Source organism: Leucoraja erinacea, chromosome 2 (assembly GCF_028641065.1).
Source record: "Leucoraja erinacea ecotype New England chromosome 2, Leri_hhj_1, whole genome shotgun sequence".
In the NCBI taxonomy this organism is placed as follows: Eukaryota; Metazoa; Chordata; class Chondrichthyes; order Rajiformes; family Rajidae; genus Leucoraja; species Leucoraja erinaceus.
The window spans coordinates 81,780,377-81,799,976 of record NC_073378.1 but is presented as its reverse complement, the minus strand read 5'-3'; the positions used below and the strand labels follow the sequence as shown (position 1 = coordinate 81,799,976).

General features: G+C 44.5%; 1 protein-coding gene across 4 annotated transcripts in view; it reads left to right on the top strand.

The window, feature by feature from the left end:
- The window catches only part of osbpl3b (oxysterol binding protein-like 3b), a 158,657-nt gene that overhangs the window by 60,102 nt on the left and 78,955 nt on the right, over positions 1–19,600 (top strand). For all 4 annotated transcript variants that reach the window (XM_055659396.1, XM_055659404.1, XM_055659380.1 and 1 more), the window contains exon 7: positions 14,817–14,949. In XM_055659396.1, coding sequence (XP_055515371.1) covers positions 14,817–14,949 — 133 coding nt within the window. The remainder of the gene's footprint in view (positions 1–14,816; positions 14,950–19,600) is intronic.

Genomic DNA, 19,600 nt, shown 5'->3' with positions numbered 1-19,600 from the left:
TCACAATGGATGGCGTGGCTCACAAACAGTTTAAGAATAAGGGGTAGACCATTTAGGACTGAGATGAGGAAAAAGTTTTTCACCCACAGAGTTGTGAGTCTGTGGAATTCTCTGCCACAGAAGGCAGTGGTGGCCAATTTACTGGATATTTTCAAGAAAGAGTTAGGTTTAGCTCTTAGGTCTAACGGAATCAAGGGATATGGGGAGAAAGCAGGAACGGGGTACTGAATCTGGATGATCAGCCATGGTCACATTGAATGACGGTGCTGGTTCAAAAGGCTGAATGGCCTACTGCACCTATTTTCTATATTGCTTTAATATGCAGCAATTTTGGGTAAAGCAGTAGCAAGTCCACTAAATTATACAGCAAGATCCAAGTATGGATTAGTATGGGTGTCAGGGGTTAGGAGGGAGGGATAGATCAGCCTTGATTGAATGGCAGAGTAGACTTGATGGGCTGAATGGCCTAATTCTGCTCCTATCACTTATGACATAGAAACATAGAAAATAGGTGCAGGAATAGGCCAAAACTGTACGCAATACTCCAGGTATGGTCTCACCAAGACCCTGTACAACTGCAGTAGAACCTCCCTGCTGCTATACTCAAATCCTTTTGCTATGAATGCTAACACACCATTCGCTTTCTTTACTGCCTGCTGCACCTGCATGCCTACTTTCAATGACTGGTATACCATGACACCCAGGTCTCGTTGCATCTCCCCTTTTCCTAATCAGCCACCATTCAGGTAATAGTCTACTTTCCTGTTTTTGCCACCAAAGTGGATAACCTCACATGTATCCACATTATACTGCATCTGCCATGCATTTTCCCACTCACCCAGCCTATCCAAGTCACCTTGCAGCCTCCTAGCATTGTCCTCACAGCTAACACTGCCCCCCAGCTTCGTGTCATCCGCAAACTTGGATATGACCATACGACCTTATGAATAATTGTTGCTGCTATTGAAAACTGATTTTGGCCTTGGCAAATTATTATTTCAACACTTTGTGTGCTACTTGGGCTGAATTGTGTTTTTAATATTCTGAATGAAACAGGAATGTATATGTAAAATGTTCAACCAACGACTTGTTTATGAACACCATATTTGTCCCTGCGTGACTACTACTCAATGGAGATTATTAGTTTGATGTATTGTCTGATGAGTAATGAATCAAGCTGACTGAAGAGTAGAATTTTAGATTTTGAGCCTTTGGGATAGCACAGTTACTTGGGATCAATATCTTCCTCTGTAGTATGTGGTATTTCTACCAAAATGGGAACAACATTGGGCCATTCAGCCACTTGAGGTTTCCCTGTTAATCAAGGTGATTATTGCTAAATTGCCTCCAGTGTGCGGGTGAGTGATAGAACTTGAATAAGAGGTGTCTAAATCAAAGAATAATATGAATGGGTTACAGGAAAATTACTTGGGGACTCAATGGGCTGAGTGGACATATAACATTGTTATATCGATAGTGAGTTCAACAGCGACTGAAGGAAAAGAAAATTGGACAAGCAGTTAGACCAATCTTCAATGGTTTAGCCTGTCTAACTTCTTCTTTGACTGCAGTCAAGGTTGTCAATATATTACTGCTGGCATTTTAGCTTTTAAGTTGTCATTGTTTCAATGAAATCATGGTAAATTAATTTTGCATCAAAGTGAACAATTAAAGATCCAGTCAACGGTGTTTGGTACCATTGGAAAGAGGAGGGCTTGGAAATCCATGGGAGCGGAAAGAGGAGGGCTTGGAAATCCATGGGAGCAGAATGCTGCAAGGATTCCCAGTAATTTGTAATTTGCTGTTTGATGTCGAGAAAACCTTGTATTTATTGATTTACATTCTGATATAAATTATTGGATGATTAAATCCATCATCTGTTAAAAATTCTGAAAACATCTGCTATCTGCCAGATTGCCTCACAAATGTTGGAGTTTGGCGAAAAATATGTTATAGGCAATAGACAAGGTGCATGAGTAGGCCATTTGGCCATTCAATGTGATCATGGCTAATCATCCACAATCAGAACCCCGTTCCTGCCTTCTTCCCATATCCCCTGACTACTATCTTTAAGATCCCTATCTAGCTCTCTCTTGAATGCATCCAGAGAACCGGTCTCCACTGCCCCTCTGAGGCAGAGAATTCCACAGACTCGCAACTCTCTGTGTGAAAAAGTGTTTCCACATCTCTGTTCTAAATGGCTTACCCCTTATTCTTAAACTGTGGCCCCTGGAACTGGACTCCCCCAACATCGCTAACATGTTTCCTGCCTCTTGCGTGTCCAAACCCTTAATAATCTAATATGTTTCAATAAGATCCCTTCTCATCCTTCTAAATTCTAGAGTATACAAGCCAAGCTGCTCCATTCTCTCAGCATATGACAATCCCGCTATCCCGGGAATTAACTTTGTCGAACCTTCGCTGCATTCCCTCAATAGCAAGAATGTCATTCATCAAATTTGGAGAGCAAACCTGCACACAATACTCCAGGTGTGGTCTCAATAGGGCCCTGTACAACTGCAGAAGGACCTCTTTGCTTCGATACTCAACTCCTGCTCTTGTTTTCACTGCTCTTTTGTGTTGCTTCTTTCTACTACATAATGATGAACTGAATAGATAAGATCGCTCCTTCAATTTATTTGTGGCTAGGACTAGCATGTTTATTTTTGATGCATTTCTAGAGCAAATGAATGTTGGGCCTTTTTCTTACTATTTGTGTTGTGGCAGATACTGTGAACAAAAACATTGAGGTTAATGAATGGGTGCATTAATATCAATGACTGAGTGGGTTGGTGAAGCTGTAATGTTTGCATATTATTCTCTGATGTAGACACTTTGTACTCCTTTCGTCTCATGGTGGGATTGGAACAAGAATTAATGTCTAGTTTTAAAGTTAATTTACCAATCCAACATGTGAGGAGAAAGTTATAATCTCACTGTTATCGGCATATTTGTAAGAAATACTGATGATTGTTTTGTGATGTGAAGTTTGAGGATTGTCACCAACATATGCTGCCAGACTTCATAAATATTACTTGAAATTTGTGCAAATGTGCAGTTTTGGTCTCCAAATTTGAGGAAGGACATTCTTGCTATTGAGGGAGTGCAGCGTAGGTTCATGAGGTTAATTCCCGGGATGGCAGGACTGTCATATGTTGATGGAATAGTGCGGCTGGGTTTGTATACTCTGGAATATAGAAGGATGAGAGGATATCTTATTGAAACATATAAGATTATTAAGGGATTGCACACATTAGATGTAGGAAACATGTTCCCGATGTTGGCGGAGTCCAGAATCAGGGGGCACTGTTTACGAATAAGGGGTAGACCATTTAGAACGGAAATGATGAAAAAAAATTTCACCCAGAGAGTTGTGAAACTGTGGAATTCTCTGCCTCAGAAGGCAGTGGAGGCCAGTTCTCTGGATGATTTCAAGAGAGAGTTAGATAGAGCTCTTAAAGATAGGGGAGTCAGGGGATGATGTGAGAAGGCAGGAACGGGGTACTGAATGTGGATGATCAGCCATGATCACAGTGAACAGCGGTGCTGGCTCGAAGGGCCGAATGGCCATTCCTGCACCTATTGTCTATTAAAATTAAGTGGTCACAAGAACAAAAAAAGCACCTTGGATCTGATGAAGAAATTCCAGTATTTTCTGAAGACGTAGGAAGGAAGCGTACCTGAGACGTCACCAGTCTTAAGATTGATCCCAACCGAAAACAACACCCATCCATGTTCTACAGAGATGCTGCATGACCCGCTGAGTCACTGCAGCACTGTCTGTTTTGAAAAAAAAAGTTTCTGCAGTTCCTTGTGTCCACATGTTTCATTTTTTTAAATTATGGGTCAAAAGCTAGTTTGCTTTTGTGTTTAGTTGGGAATTAATTATTTATTAGCAATGGTGATGTTAAATCTATGCTGTGCCCTTGGCTATAGCATGCATAAATGCTCTAAGGGCTTGAATATACCTATAATTGTTTCCATGAAACCAACCCTGCTCAGTGATTCAGTATTCGTTCAACAACGTTCCGCATGGTTGGCTGCTCTGGAAGGTTAGATTGCATGGGATCAAAGGAGAGTTAGCTGAATGGATAGCAATGTGGCTCCGTGGAAGGAAGCAAAGGGTAATGGTGGAAGGTTGCTTCCCAGACTGAATGCCTGTGACTAGTGGTATGCTTCAAGGTTTGGTTCTGGGCCTGTTATTGTTTGTCATCTACATATAATACAATACAATACAATACCGTTTATTTGTCATTTGAACCTTACATGAAGTTCAAACGAAATTTGGTTTCTGCAGTCATACAACAAGAAAAGAACCAAGACACACACCAACACAATCCACACAAACATCCATCACAGTGAATCTCCTCTTCACTGTGATGGAAGACAAAGTCTTGTCTCTCCCCTGCTCTCCATTCTTAACCCGACGTCAAAGTCAAAGCCCCCGACGGGCGCTAGCCAGTCCCGCGGCTGTTGAAGCCGCGCCGGGCGATGTAAGGCCCTGCTCCAGGTCACCTTCAACCCCGCAATTCGGGTGGGAGAAGTCGCCGTTGCCTGTGCCCCGTAAAGCAGTCTCCCACCGGGGACCCGCGAGCTCCCGGTGTCACCATCCACCGGAGTCTGGTCGCAGTAGCGCGCCACCACAGCTCTCCCGCTCCGAAGCCGGCCAGCTCCACGACGGTAGGTCTGCAGCTCCGCAGGCTCCGTGACTTGAGCCCCCAGGTCGCTCCGGTTGGAGGCCGCTCCACGGTGCCAGGCCCCAACGACAACGGAGAACCGACAGGGAAAAGGTCGGGTCCCCGTACAGGGAAGAGATTTTAAAGTTCCCCCCCACCCCCCACACAAACACAGTCAAAAACCCACTAACTATACCCTCAACAGGACAATAAAATTTAAAAAAACGACAGACGGACTGCAGAGGCCGCTGCGACGTCAGTCGCGCCGCCCACTATAATAATAATAATAACTTTATTTGTTAAGCACCTTAAAAACAACCAAAGCTGACCAAAGTGCTGTACAGAAAAAAAGAAAACAAGCAAGACATCATAAAACAGTAATAACAACAGAACATACAATTAATACGAGGCGCATAAATTACATACAAAAAAATCCAAACAATAAATTAAAAAACATAAAACACGAGTACGAACAACGCAGCAAAACCAAGCAAATAAAGTTAATAAACAATTCAACACCTCACTGGTCTACAAAGGCCATGGAGAATAGATATGTCTTCAGGAGTGACTTAAAAACAGCTAGAGAAGGGGCCTGTTTAACGTGCAGAGGCAATTCATTCCACAATCTCGGAGCCGACACAGCAAAGGCACGGTCCCCTCTGAGCTTCCGCTTAGTCTTTGGCTCAAGCAGGAGCAGCTGATCATCTGACCTGAGAGAGCGGGAGGGCGAATAAGGGTGAAGAAGCTCAGATAGGTAGGACGGGGCAAGACCACTTAGGGATTTAAAAGTAAATAAAAGAATTTTAAAACGTATCCTATACTGAATAGGCAGCCAGTGGAGAGAGGCCAAAAGGTGTGAAACATGATCATGCTTTCGTGTGCCAGTCAAGAGACGAACAGCTGCATTCTGTACCATCTGGAGACGGACGATGGAGGACCGACTAATCCCCAGATACAGTGCATTGCAGTAATCCAGCCGGGTGGTAGGTAACAAAGGCATGGATTACCGTCTCAAAGTGCTGCCTTGACAAAATCGGCTTTATTTTTGCCAGCTGCCTCAGATGGAAAAAAACAGATTTAACAACAGCCCTCACCTGACAGTCAAATCTAAGCTCAGGGTCCACTTTAATCCCCAGGTTTGTGATGTTAGGTTTGAGATATGCAGACAAAGAGCCTAGATCAACAGGGGGGGCCCCAGAGGTGCCACCAAAGATCATTACCTCTGTCTTGTCATCATTAAATTTTTAAAAGTTCAGTGACATCCAGGCCTTTATGTCACTGAGACACTCAAACAAGAGCCCGACAGAGTGTACACCCCCCTTTCCCAGAGGCACATAAAGCTGACTGTCATCAGCATAAAAGTGGAATGAAATCCCGTGCTTCCTAAGGATGGAACCGAGTGGGAGCAAATAGAGTGAAAAGAGAAGAGGGCCAAGAACTGAGCCCTGTGGGACCCCACATGAGAGAGGAGCAGAGGAGGATACAGAGTCCCCAAGGCTGACACAAAAAGTTCGATCAGCCAAGTACGACCTGAACCACTCCAGTCCTATGCCCCTGATACCCACCCACTGCTCCAAACGGGAGATCAAAATTTCATGATCCACTGTGTCAAAGGCAGCTGACAAATCTAAAAGCACGAGGACAACACAGTCAACTTGATCAGTAGCCAAAAAAATATCATTAAAAACCCTCAAAAGGGCCGATTCTGTGCTGTGCCGGGACTTAAAACCGGACTGGAAAACCTCCAAAACGTCATGGTCCTCCAAAAAGGCCATCAATTGCCTGTGCACGATCCTCTCTAGGACTTTTGATAAAAAAGGCAGTTTGGAGATAGGCCTGAAATTCCCAAGAACTGCAGGGTCAAGAGCAGGTTTCTTAATCAGGGGTTGTACTACTGCATGTTTAAAAAGCGCAGGAACAACACCCGAGGACAAACTGCTATTAACGACAGCGATAACAGATGGTCCTACAGTGGGCAACACCTCCTTAAACAGCCGAGGAGGAACAGCATCATTCGGACAACCTGAGGGCTTTGAACGACCAACAATCTCATGCAAAAAGGAGAGACACGGGCTTAAAATGATCAAATACAGCCGTGCATCGAACAGATACCGAGGGGTCATAAGCAGATGGTGGGATTAGAGCTCTAATCATAGCGACCTTATCAACAAAAAAGCGGCGGAAGTTCTCACACACAGCAGGGGACGATGTATATCGTAAATAGCTGGGGTCCCAGCACTGAGCCTTGCGGTACCCCAGTGACTATTGTGGCTATCAATGATTTGGATGAGAACATACAGGGCAACAATAGCAGGTTTGCTGATGATACAAAAGTTAGTGGTTTTGCAGATAGTGAAGATGGTTGTGAATAATTGCAGCAGGATCGGGATCGATTGAGCAGGTGGGCGGAGGAATGGTTGATGGAATTTAATGCAGAGAAGTGTGAGGTTTTGCATTTTGGGATGTCGAACAAGGACAGGACCTACACAGTAAGTGGTAGGCCTCTGGGTAGTGTTGTAGAGCAGAGGGATCTAGGAGTACAAACGCATGGTTCTTTGAAGGTCGAGTCGCAGTTAGATATGGTGGACAAAAAGGGTTTTGGCACTTTGGCCTTCATCAGTCAGAGTATTTTAAGTATAGAAGTTGGGAGGTCATGTTGCAGTTGTATAAGACGTTGGTGCGACTACATTTAGAATATTGTGTTCAGTTCTGGGCACCATGTTATAGAAAATATATTGTCAAGCTTGAAAGGGTTCAGAAAAGATTTACGAGGATGTTGCTAGGGTTACAGAGTGTGAGCTATAGGGAGAGGTTGAGTAGGCTGGGTCTCTAGTCCATGGAGCGCAGGAAGATGGGGGGAAATGCAAAATCATGAGAGGAATAGATCGGGTAGATGCACAGAGCCTTTTGCCCAGAGTAGGGGAATCGAGGACCAGAGAACATAGGTGCAAGGTGAAGGGGAAAAGATTTAATAGGAATCCAAGGGGTAGCTTTTTCACACAAAAGATGGTGGTTGTATGGAACAAGCTGCCAGAGGAGGTAGTTGATGCTGGGACTATCCCACAGTTTAAGAAACAGTTAGAGAGCCACATGGATAGGACAGGTTTGGAGGGATATGGACCAGGCGCAGGAATGTGGGATTAGTGTAGCTGGAAAATTGTTGGCCAGTGTGGAAGAGTTGAGCGGAAGGGCCTGTTTCTACACTGTATCACTCTATGATAACTTTATTCCTTGTGGATGGTGAGGCCTGGATTGTTTGTCATACAAATTATTTCCATGTAGCGACTTTGCGATCTCTAGAGAGGAATAATTTTACCCAGTGACTAATAATTTGATCTATGACGCTTTCTTGGTTCTGTTGAGAAAATGTTTAGAGAGTTGATCCAGGATTTTAGTTGATGCAAATGATTGTTTATGCGAGTAAACCGAATTATCCCAAATAAACATAATTCAATTTTGGGTCATTGAACTGAGAGAACGGGTGGGATCCTGACAAAGTCAGAATGGATTTATGAAAGGTCAATCATGTCTGACGAATCTTATAGAATTTTTCGAGGATGTAACTAGTAGAGTGGATAAGGGAGAACCAGTGGATGTGTTATATCTGGACTTTCAGAAGGCTTTCGACAAGGTCCCACATAAGAGATTAGTATACAAACTTAAAGCACACGGTATTGGGGGTTCAGTATTGATGTGGATAGAGAACTGGCTGGCAGACAGGAAGCAAAGAGTAGGAGTAAACGGGTCCTTTTCACAATGGCAGGCAGTGAATAGTGGGGTACCGCAAGGCTCAGTGCTGGGACCCCAGCTATTTACGATGTATATTAATGATTTGGACGAGGGAATTGAATGCAACATCTCCAATATACGGATGACACAAAGCTGGGGGGCAGTGTTAGCTGTGTGGAGGATGCTAGGAGGCTGCAAGGTGACTTGAATAGGCTGGGTGAGTGGGCAGATGCATGGCAGATGCAATATAATGTGGATAAATGTGAGATTATCCACTTTGGTGGCAAAAACAGGAGAGTAGACTATTCATCCACACGAATGGTGGCCGATTAGGAAAAGGGGAGATGCAACGAGACCTGGGTGTCATGGTACACCAGTCATTAAAAGTAGGCATGCAGGTGCAGCAGGCAGTGAAGAAGGCGAATGGTATGTTAGCATTCATAGCAAAAGGATTTGTGTATAGGAGCAGGGAGGTTCTACTGCAGTTGTACATGGTCTTGGTGAGACCACACCTGGAGTATTGCGTACAGTTTTGGTCTCCTAATCTGAGGAAAGACATTCTTGCCATAGAGGGAGTACAGAGAAGGTTCACCAGACTGATTCCTGGGATGTCAGGACTTTCATATGAAGAAAGACTGGATGGACTCGGTTTGTACTCGCTAGAATTTAGAAGATTGAGGGGGGATCTTATAGAAACTTACAAAATTCTTAAGGGGTTGGACAGGCTAGATGCAGGAAGAATGTTCCCGATGTTGGGGAAGTCCAGAACAAGGGGTCACAGTTTAAGGATAAGGGGGAAATCTTTTAGGACCGAGATGAGGAAAACATATTTTACACAGAGAGTGGTGAATCTCTGGAATTCTCTGCCACAGAAGGTAGTTGAGGCCAGTTCATTGGCTGTATTTAAGAGGGAGTTAGATGTGGCCCTTGTGGCTAAAGGGATCAGGGGGTATGAAGAGAAGGCAGGTACAGGATACTGAGTTGGATGATCAGCCATGATCATATTGAATGGCGGTGCAGGCTCGAAGGGCCGAATGGGCTACTCCTGCACCTATTTTCTATGTTTCTATATCCTTTCCATCCAGGCCTTTCACTACTTGGTAAGCTTCGATGAGGTATCCCCTCACCCTTCCAAAATCCAGTGAATACAGTGATGGCTGGTGCCATCAAATGCTCATTATGCGTTAACCCAATCATCCCAGGATAATTCTCGTAAACCACCGTTAGATCCTAGATCACCTTTACATCCTTTCTCAGATATGGGGCCCAAAACTGTTCACAATACTCCACATGCTGTCTGACCTGTGCCTCATAAAAGCTTCAGCATTGCAACCCTGTTTTTACACTGAACCTCTGGAAAATGATGCAAACATTGTATTTGGCTTCCTTACTACCGATTCAATTTGCAAATTAGCCTCTTGGGAACCCTGCACCAGCACTCCCGTCCCTTTGCACCTCCAATTTCTGAATCCTCTCCCCATTTATAAAATAGTTTACGCCTTTATTCCAACTACCAAAATGTATGACTGCACACTTTGCTATGCTGTGTTCTATCTGCCATTTCTACGTCCATTCTCCAAACATGTCCAAGTCTTTCTGCTGAGTCCCTGCTTTCTCTACACTACCTGCCCCTCAACCTATCTTCGTATCATCCACAAATTTGGCCACAAAGCCTTCAATTCCCTCATCCAAATCAATGATATACAGCGTGAGCAATTCCAGCACCGACCCCTGCGGAATACCATTAGTTACTGGCAGCCAACCAAAACAAAGCCTCCTTTATTGCCACTTTTTGCCCTCTGCCATTCAGCGAACATTCTAGCCATGTTAGTATCTTTCCTCTAATACCATGGGCTCTCATCTTCATTAACAGCCTCATTGGTGGCACTATCAAAGGCCTTCTGAAAATCCAGGCCAACAACATCACTGACTTCCCTTTGCCGATGCTTCCTCAACGGATTCCAACAGATTCATCAGACAAGATCTCCCCTTCACAAAAAAATGTTGACTTCAGCCTGGTTATCGTGTGCTTCTCAGTACTCTGTAATCTCATCCTATATAATTGCCTCTAAAACCTTACCAATCACTGAAGTCGGAAGAAATCCCTTTTTCCTCTATTTTGCTTTGCTCCCTCCTTGAACAGCGGTGTAACATTTGCAATTTTCCGGTCCTCTGGGAGCATTCCAGTGATTCTTGAATGATCGCCACTAATGCCTCCACAATCAAAAGCTACCTCTTTCGGAACCTTGCAGTATGGTCTATCCAGCCAAGATGACTTTTCCACCTTCAGCCCTTTCAGTTTCCCCAGCCCGTTCGTCAACAGTGTGTCTCGTTTTTTTCCTTGTTTTTAGTTTGTTGTAAAATGTATGTTTTAGTTTATCTTTAGTTTTTGTGGGGGGGGGGGGGGGGGGGGGGCTGTGGTGGAACTTTCTTTATCTCTTTCTTCGACGGAGATACGACTTTTTCCATGTTATATCTCCGTCTGCACTGTGGCCTAACATCGTGGAGCTCACGGTCCTCTTGCTGGGACCTCGGAGCTCCAACCGCGGGAGCCTGCGGACTTTAACAACATGGAGCTCGTGGTCCCTGGTTACCGACCGACTTCGGGAGCTCCAAGGCGCAGGAGCTTCGACCGCCCCGATTGCGGGAACTTTGATCCCCCCCCGACTGCAGATGGTTTGACTCCCCCGACCGCGTGAGAAAAGGAGGAAAGAAGATAAGACTTTATTGCCTTTCATCACAGTGGGGAATGGGGAGGAGCTGCTGTGGTGGATGTTTATCTTAATTTGTATGTAGTTGTGTGTCTTGTTGCTTTTTTTTTGTAGGACTGAACGGCAAACCGTATTCAAGGTTTCAAGGTCAGTTTATTATCACATTTACCAATTAAGGTACAGTGAAATTTACCATACAGGCATACTAAGTGAAAAGCAACAAGACACACCACCACATAAAAGTTATCATGAACATCCACCACAGTGGATTCCATATTCCTCACAGTGATAGAAAGCAATAAAGTTCAATCTTCTTCCTCTTTATTCTCAGCGGTCGGGGCAGGTAACTCATCTGCAGTCGGGGCCATCAAAGCCCCCGCAGCCGACGATCAAAGCCCCCCTCGGGTTGTTCGAAACTCCCACGTCGGGGCGGTTGAAACTCCGCTCCCGAGCTGGCCACTTCTTACCAGAGACCGCGGGCTTCACGATGTTAAATTCCACAGGCCCCGTGGTTGGAGTTTCGATCCCCAGGAAAGGGATCACAAGCTCCGTGTTGTTAACGTCCCGCAGACTCCTGCGGCTTGGAACACTGGGTCGGTCTCCAGGAAAGGTCGTCAACTCCACGATGTTAGGCTGCAGTGGGGACGGAGATACGATACGGAAAAAAAATCGCATCTCCGTCAAGATAAGAGATTGGGAGAAAAAAACGATTCCCGAACCCCCCCCCCCCGGAACAATAAAACACAATACCAAAAATAACAAAAAGAAGAACGTACAGAGAGGCTGTTGGCAAGGCAGCCACTGCTGGTGGCGCTACCCAGTGTCTTTCTCGTATGTTCCTCGTATATGTTGCAAAACATACTTGGCTAACATCGATTATGATACTTACGATTATGATTAGTAATAGCAACTCCACTTCCTTCTGCCCCCTGACTCTCTTGAATTTCTGGCATGTTGCTGTTGTCTTCCGCTGTGAAGACTGGCGCAAAACACTTATTGAATTTGTCTGCCATTTCTTTATTCCCTGTTATAATTTCTCTAGCATCATTTTCCAGCGGTCCAATATCCACTCTTGCATCTCTCTTACTTTTTATATATCTGAAGAAACCTTTGCTGTCCTCTCTTATCTTATTGCCTAACATTCCTTCATATTTCTTTTCTCCCCGTATTAGCTTTTTAGTTACTGTTTGGCTTATAAAAGGCATCCCAATCCTCCAGCTTCCCATTTATCTTTGTAATATTATGCCTTATCATTTAGTTTTATGTTGTCTTTAACTTTGCTTGTCAGGCACGGTCAATCTCCCCATAGAATCTTTCTTCCTCTTTGGGATGAAAAGAATCTGAGTTTTCCAAATAATTCCCCAAAACTCCTGCCATTGTTGATCCACCATCATTCCTGTTAGGGTCCATCGCCAATCAGCTCCTCCCTCATGCCTCTGTGGTTACCTTTATTCAACTGTTATATCCACACATCAGATTTCATCTTCTCAAACTGCACTTGAATTTTTATCATGTTATGGTTACTTCCTCCGAGGGGTTCCTTTACCTTCAGCTCCCTAATCCAATTTAGTTTGTTACACAATAACAAATCCAGAATTGTCTTTTCCCTAGTAGGCTTGACTATAAGCTGCTTTTGGTAGCAATCACGTAGGCACTCTACAAATCCCTTCCCTTGGGATCTAGCACCAACCTGATTTTCCCAGTCTAACTGCAAAAATCCCCCATGGCCACTGTACATTACTTTTCTTCCACTCCATTTGTATCTCCCGGTGTAATTTATATGCTGCACACTGCCTCAGCAACACCAGCAGCCTAATCAAGGATGAGTCGCACCCTAGCCATTCCTTCTTCCCTCTCCCATCGGGCAAAAGGTATAAAGTATAATCTCCAGATACAGGGACAGTTTCTTCCCAGCTGTTATCAGGCAACTGAACCATCATAACCCAACTAGCAAGCAGTCCTGAACTACTATCTACCTCATTGGAGACCCTCAGAGGTCTGATCGGACTTTACTGGCTTTATTTTGCACTAAATGTTATTCCCTTATCATGTATCTGTACACAGTGATTGGCTCGATTGTAATCATATATTGTCTTTCTGCTGACTGGTTAGCATGCAACAAAAACATTTCACTGTACCTCAGTACAAATGACACTAATTGAAACTAATCATTCTAGCTACTGTTCAGAGTCCTCTACATAACACTCATCAGGGTCTTTTTACCCATACAGTTCGGTATCTCCACCCACAAGGATTCTACATAATTCGATCCTACAAGATATCTTGCTAAGGACTGAATTTCATTCCTTACCAGCAGAGCTATCTACCCCACTTTGCCCACCTATCTGTCTTTTTGGTAGAATACAACATTGGATATTCAGTTCCAATCCTCAGCCACATCTCTGCGATGCCCACAACCTCGTTCCAACTGATTTCTAACTGTGCTACACTTTCGCCCTATCTCCAACCCTAGTAATGCAAGGACCCTGGTCCCAGCAAGGTTCAGGTAGAGTCCATCCCATTGGAACAGTTCCCTCCTTTCCCAATACTGATGCCAATGTCCCATGAATTCAAACCCATTTCTCCCATAGAAATCTTTGAGTCATGCATTCAACTCCTTAATCTTCACGACTCAATGTCAATTTGCTCGTGGCTCAATCTATATGGTAGCAATCCAGAGATTATCTTTTTGGTCCTGCTTATCAATTTAGTCCCTAGCTGCTCAAATTCCCTGAGAAGAACCTCTTTCCTTTGTTCTACGTACGTCATTGGTACCCACATGGATCATGACTACTGGATCTTTCCTCTCCCACTCCAAATTCCACTGCAGGTCAGACGAGAAGTCCCAAACCCGGGCACAAGGCAGACAACACGGCCTTCGGGACTCTCGATTCACGTGACAATAGAAGGCTGTCTATTCTTCTGACTATACTATCCCCGATGACAACTACGTCTCTTCTCACTCCCCACTCCCCTCTTGAATGACCCCTGATCGACCCCTGATCGACTGTGTCATGTTTAGATTGCTCATCCTTCCTACAGACCTCAAACCCATCTGCACAGGGAGCAAGAATCTCAGACCTGCTTGACAACGCAAGGGCAGAGGCGGTTGTAACATTGTAATGTAAGATTCCACAACCATGCCAATCTTTAAAGGTTTGTTAGATTGATTCTTGATGGAATGATAGAGCCGTGAGGAAAGATAAAACAGGCTGGGTTTCTGCATGAGTTTGGAAGAGGCGATGGCTGTAAACATAAAATTTTTGTAGTACTTGTTTGTGTACATGCAGCAATAATGTTTCCTCACGCTGAAGTGTTTTGCGGAGAAGGCAGTGTTTTAAAAGAAGACTATGCCTTCTCTACATAAGGGTAAGGTTGTGCAAGTTCAGTGTGTGAATATATTGAAGATGCTGATCAATTATTCTATTAATAAGAAATCTAAAGGGTGAGAGCAAGTGGAAAAAGTCAGACTGAAGAGGTTGATCAGTTATAATTTTATTGAATGAGGTATCTGGCTGGAGGGGATGCGAAGGGCTTTTCTATGGTCGAATGTGATTTAAGTGTAACAATGTAAGCTGACCATTTTGAATGTTCTAATCATAATTCTGTTAACTATCCTAACTCTAAAGTTATCATAACTGCTAAGAAAGTGCACATTGTGAATTCAATGCAGCTTTAAAAAAATTGTTTTTCTTTCCAGTTGCAGAGAGGAAGTTTATGCAAGCAGATGTCAATCCAAACTAGCCCAGTTTTTCCTGTCAACTATTCTAACAGCCAGTCGAAGGTGACAGCGTGGTTACAAAGTTCTGAAGATATAGATAAGTGTTCAAAAGGTGAAACATTTATACTTTTATTGAAAACAATATTTAACCAAAAATACATAGTCGTGTGTGAAATCTCCAATTACTTTCATCATCGTACTTTCTGTAGTATTTTAAGCCTTATCTTTTTCTGTCTATCCCACTCACTGACCGTGGAAATATCTGTACCTATACCTGCTCATGCCAGTGGCTTGGGTTGCAACATTATATAATTTCAGTGATCACCAAGGGACCAATCTTTGAATTCATACCAAAAATGCCTTTGATAAAATGTCTTTGAAACAGCTGAAGACTTGCTCAAATGGGATTTTGAGAAGTGTATCTGGCGTGACTTAAGTCTGTTGAAGAGCATTGATGGTATTGAGCTAAAGTACTTTTGCAAAGCTGAAGTGGAACAACCCCAGTTCTAAATTTAATTAATAATGACTTAATTATGTGGGTCAGACAGTTCATTTAATATAGTGGACAGTTCTGTAAACTCGTAAAACAAAGCATTGCAAGGTGCTTTGAAAGAAACGTTATTCCATAGGAAATTAGTTTATATCCGAAGGTTGCATAAATGCCCCGCTGAAGTAATAACCATGGATAATAGCACAAATGTTTTGGCTACTGAGAAGAGAACAGTAAAGTAAACTTGTCATCGATATTAATATCAAAACAATGTTAAAACAATGCAAGAAAAATGAATGTCATCACAAGCAGTTTTGAGCCTTGTAGAAATGTATGACCTTATGGGCAGCAGAGTGGTAGAGTTGCTGACTTACAATGCCAGGGACCAGGGTTTGATCCTGACTACAGGTGCTGCCTGTACATAGTTAGTACATTCTCCCTGTGACCGCATAGGTTTACTGCGAGTGCTTTGGTTTCCTCATACATTCCAAAAGACATAAGTTAATTGGCTTCTGTAAATTGTCCTAGTGTGCTGATAGAACTGGTGTACAGATAATCGCTGGTCAGCACAGATGCGGTGGGCTGAAGGGCCCGTTTCCATGCTGTATCACTAAACTAAATGGCTAAGAATAAAGCCCCTGTCCCACTTACGTGTCCTTGGCACGCTAATTACGTGACTTCGTGGTCACATTGAGGCGCGAAGGTCGGGCGCGATTTCATTCGCCACAACTTCATTCGCCCGCACAGCCGTCTGGAGCGCGTGACGTCATTTGAAGATAGACAAAAAATGCTGGAGCAACTCAGCCGGACTGGCAGCATCTCTGGAGAGAAGCAATGGGTGACGTTTCATGTCGAGATTCTTCTTCAGTCTGAAAGGTCTTGACCCGAAACGTCACCCATTCCTTCTCCCCAGAGATGCTGCCGGTCCCGCTGAGTTACTCCAGCATTTTATGAATATCTTCAATTTTCTTGGCCCTGCTCTGGGAGTAGGAGTGGGGGCAGATCTGGATCCGCAACGGCAATGAGCCCCAGGCCGAGCTCGACGATCGTTTGCCTGCTTCTGCTGCTGTTGAAGGTGAGACGTTGCATCGCGCCAGGGTCTTGGGCCTGTCCCACTTTGGACGTCAGTTACGCGACAGGCGGTTGGTCCGCAAAGATTTTGTTCGCCACAAAAGTCTCGGAGCCCCGCGCGATGTCACGCACAACTACATACCCCTCCACGCTTCTCAGTGTGACCGCCCCGCACAGCCACACGATGCCCGTGCACCTCAGCGCGACCACAATGTCGCGTAATTTGCGTGCCAAGGACACGTAAGTGGGACAGGCCCTTAATGCTGTAAATTGTATTGTATATCTTTATTGTCATTTCCTGAGTATTCGCATACCCAGAGGAAACAAAAAAACGTTGCTCAACCAGTGTCCATTCAGTGTGCATCAAAAAATAAATAGAAATAAAAAATACATGTATCATGAACAAATTTAACACTCTACTAAACATTCAACAGCCGTTCCGACCGGCAGCGGTACAACAGTGGCTCTGCTGCAGTGTGGGGGTTTGTGCGCGATACTTGGCAGGGGGCAAAGTCCATTTAACAGTCTTATAGCCTGTGGGAAGAAGCCGAGGAGCATCCTGCTGGTTTTGCAGCTAATGCTCCTGTACCTCTTCCCAGATGGGAGGATGGAGAAAATGTCATGCGATGGGTGGTAAGGGTCTTTGATGATGGAGATGATACATCTCTTCCTGTATATGTCCAGCAGGAAGGGGAGTGGAGCACCAATAATCCTGCTTGCGGTCTTCACTATCCTGTCTAGTTGGTGCCATTCGTACGCCTTGCAGCTCCCGAACCAGGAAGTGATGCCGTAGGTCAGTGTGCTCTCGACAGTCCCCCTATAAAAAGTCCGTAGGTGTGTAGTGGGGAGGCCTGCTTTACGTAGTCTTCGGAGAGGGTGAAGTCGCTGCTGGGCTCTCTTGACCAGAGCTGTGGTGTTGGCCGTGGACGTCAGGTCATCAGACAGATGTAGTCCTAGGAACTTCATGCTGCTGACCCTTTCCACATCAGCTCCGTCGATGTGCAGAGGTGTATGGTGTTGTTTCCCCGCCCTCCTGAAGTCAACCACCATCTCCTTAGTTTTTCCCACGTTAAGAATGAGGTTGTGGGATTTGCACCAACCTGTGAGCAGCTCCACCTCCATCCTGTACGCCGATTCATCATTGTCACTGATGAGACCCACCACTGTTGTGTCATCAGCGAACTTGTTGATGAAGTTGTTATTGAGTCTGGCAGTACAGTCGTGTGTCAGCAGACTAAACAGAAGGGGGCTTAGGACACAGCCTTGGGGTGAGCCAGTGCTCACGGCTATGGTTTTTGATGTCCTACTGCCCACCCTGACTGTCTGCTGCCGTTGCGACAGAAAGTTCAGGACCCAGTTGCATGTGCCAGCATCAAGCCCCAATAGCTCCAACTTCTCCACCAGCTGCTGCGGAATGATTGTATTGAAAGCAGAGCTGAAGTCTATGAAGAGGATCCTGGCATAGGTATTTTTCCGATCGAGATGTGACAATACGAGGTTCAGTGTTGTTGAGACTGCGTCCTCTGTGGATCGGTTGGCTCTGTAGGCGAACTGCAGTGGGTCTAGGTCGGCAGGTAGACTATTTTTGATGTGCTGCATAACTAGTCGCTCAAAACACTTCATTACAATGGGTGTTAGGGCCACTGGTCGAAAGTCATTATGGCAGGCTGGGTTTGGTTTCTTCGGGACAGGGACGATGGTGGCACTCTTAAGACAGTTGGGCACTACTGCCTGGCTGAGTGAGATGTTAAAAATGTCTGTGAAGACATCTTTCAGTTGCTCGGCACAGTCTCTTAGAACGCATCCAGGAATGTTGTCCGGCCCTGCAGCTTTGCGTGGATTGACGCTGGCAAAGGCCTTTTTAACTCTGGCTGCGGACAGCCTGAGCGACTGGTCACTGGGAGATGGCAGTAGTGCACGTGTCTGGGTGCTGTTTTTAACCTCAAACCGTGCGTAGAACTCGTTCAGTTCATCTGGTAGGGAGGGGTTGTTTTGGCATATCCGCAGCGGGGGGGGGCTTGTAGTCAGTGATGGTCTGAAATCCCTGCCACAAGCGACGTGTGTCTTTGTCATTTGTGAAGTGGCTATTGAGTTTTTGTCCGTACAGCCTCTTCGCTTCCCTGATCCCCCGGGATAGGTTACCCCTTGCCAGTTTGTATGCCTCGTTGTCCCCAGATTTGAATGCCGCATTCCGGATTCTCAGTAGGGAACACACTTCCCCAGTTAGCCAAGGTTTCTGATTGGCACGCCTCCTGATGGTTTTTACCACCGTTACATCCTCAATACATTTATTGATGTATGCGATGACGGATTCTGTATATGAAAAGAACTACTGGCCAAAGTGTGACGGTGATTACGTACTTGGGAACATTTTCAGCGAGCCCAAAGGTGAGGTAATTTCCTATAAACCAGACTTTGAGTTTTTATGAAATGCTAGCTAACACTAAACAAAGGAATGTATTCATCAATATCCAAAGATATTTGGTAAAATCCTACATGAGAGATTTAAGTTTGAACCTCAGAATTGATGCCAATTCTTGATTTTGTAACAAAACTGTCTGACAAAAAGAATCACCAGCAGGTATCCTGTGTCATTAAAGTTCTGTGTTGGGGCCACAATAAATTGTGTTATTTGGAAATGACTTGAATCCTATCTTGGTCATGCCACAAGGACTGAAGATGAAATTGCAGGTGTGTTACTGCGTGCAGTGAATGAACAAAAACCGTGGCAAATGAACTTTGGTGCATGAACATCACATTTTCTACTGTTGATCTTTACAAAGCAACTCTGAGAAATGTAATAGTCTATTACCTTTCACCACTGCTTATATCAAATGATTAGTCAGCCTATCCTTGTATCTGCTGGAATTTAGAAGCAAGGTGGTATTTGATTTTCAGGTTATGAAGGTGTGGAAACTGTTATTTCTGCTGTACAAAAAAATTGAGATTACTTTAGACTTGAGACTTTTGAGATACAGCGCAGAACAGGCCCTTCGGCCCGTAGTTAGTATCAAACCTACGTCTCTGGCGCCGTAAGTCAGCATCTCTACCACTGGGCTGCCCTGAGATGCAGAATAAAATTCTCAATTAATTTACGTGGAATAAAGTGTTTTATTCAACTTGCATTTCTCGACAGATGCACAATTGATGTGGCTTTGCATTCAGGAAAATTGTGATTGTAGACTGTTTTCTGGGAACAAAA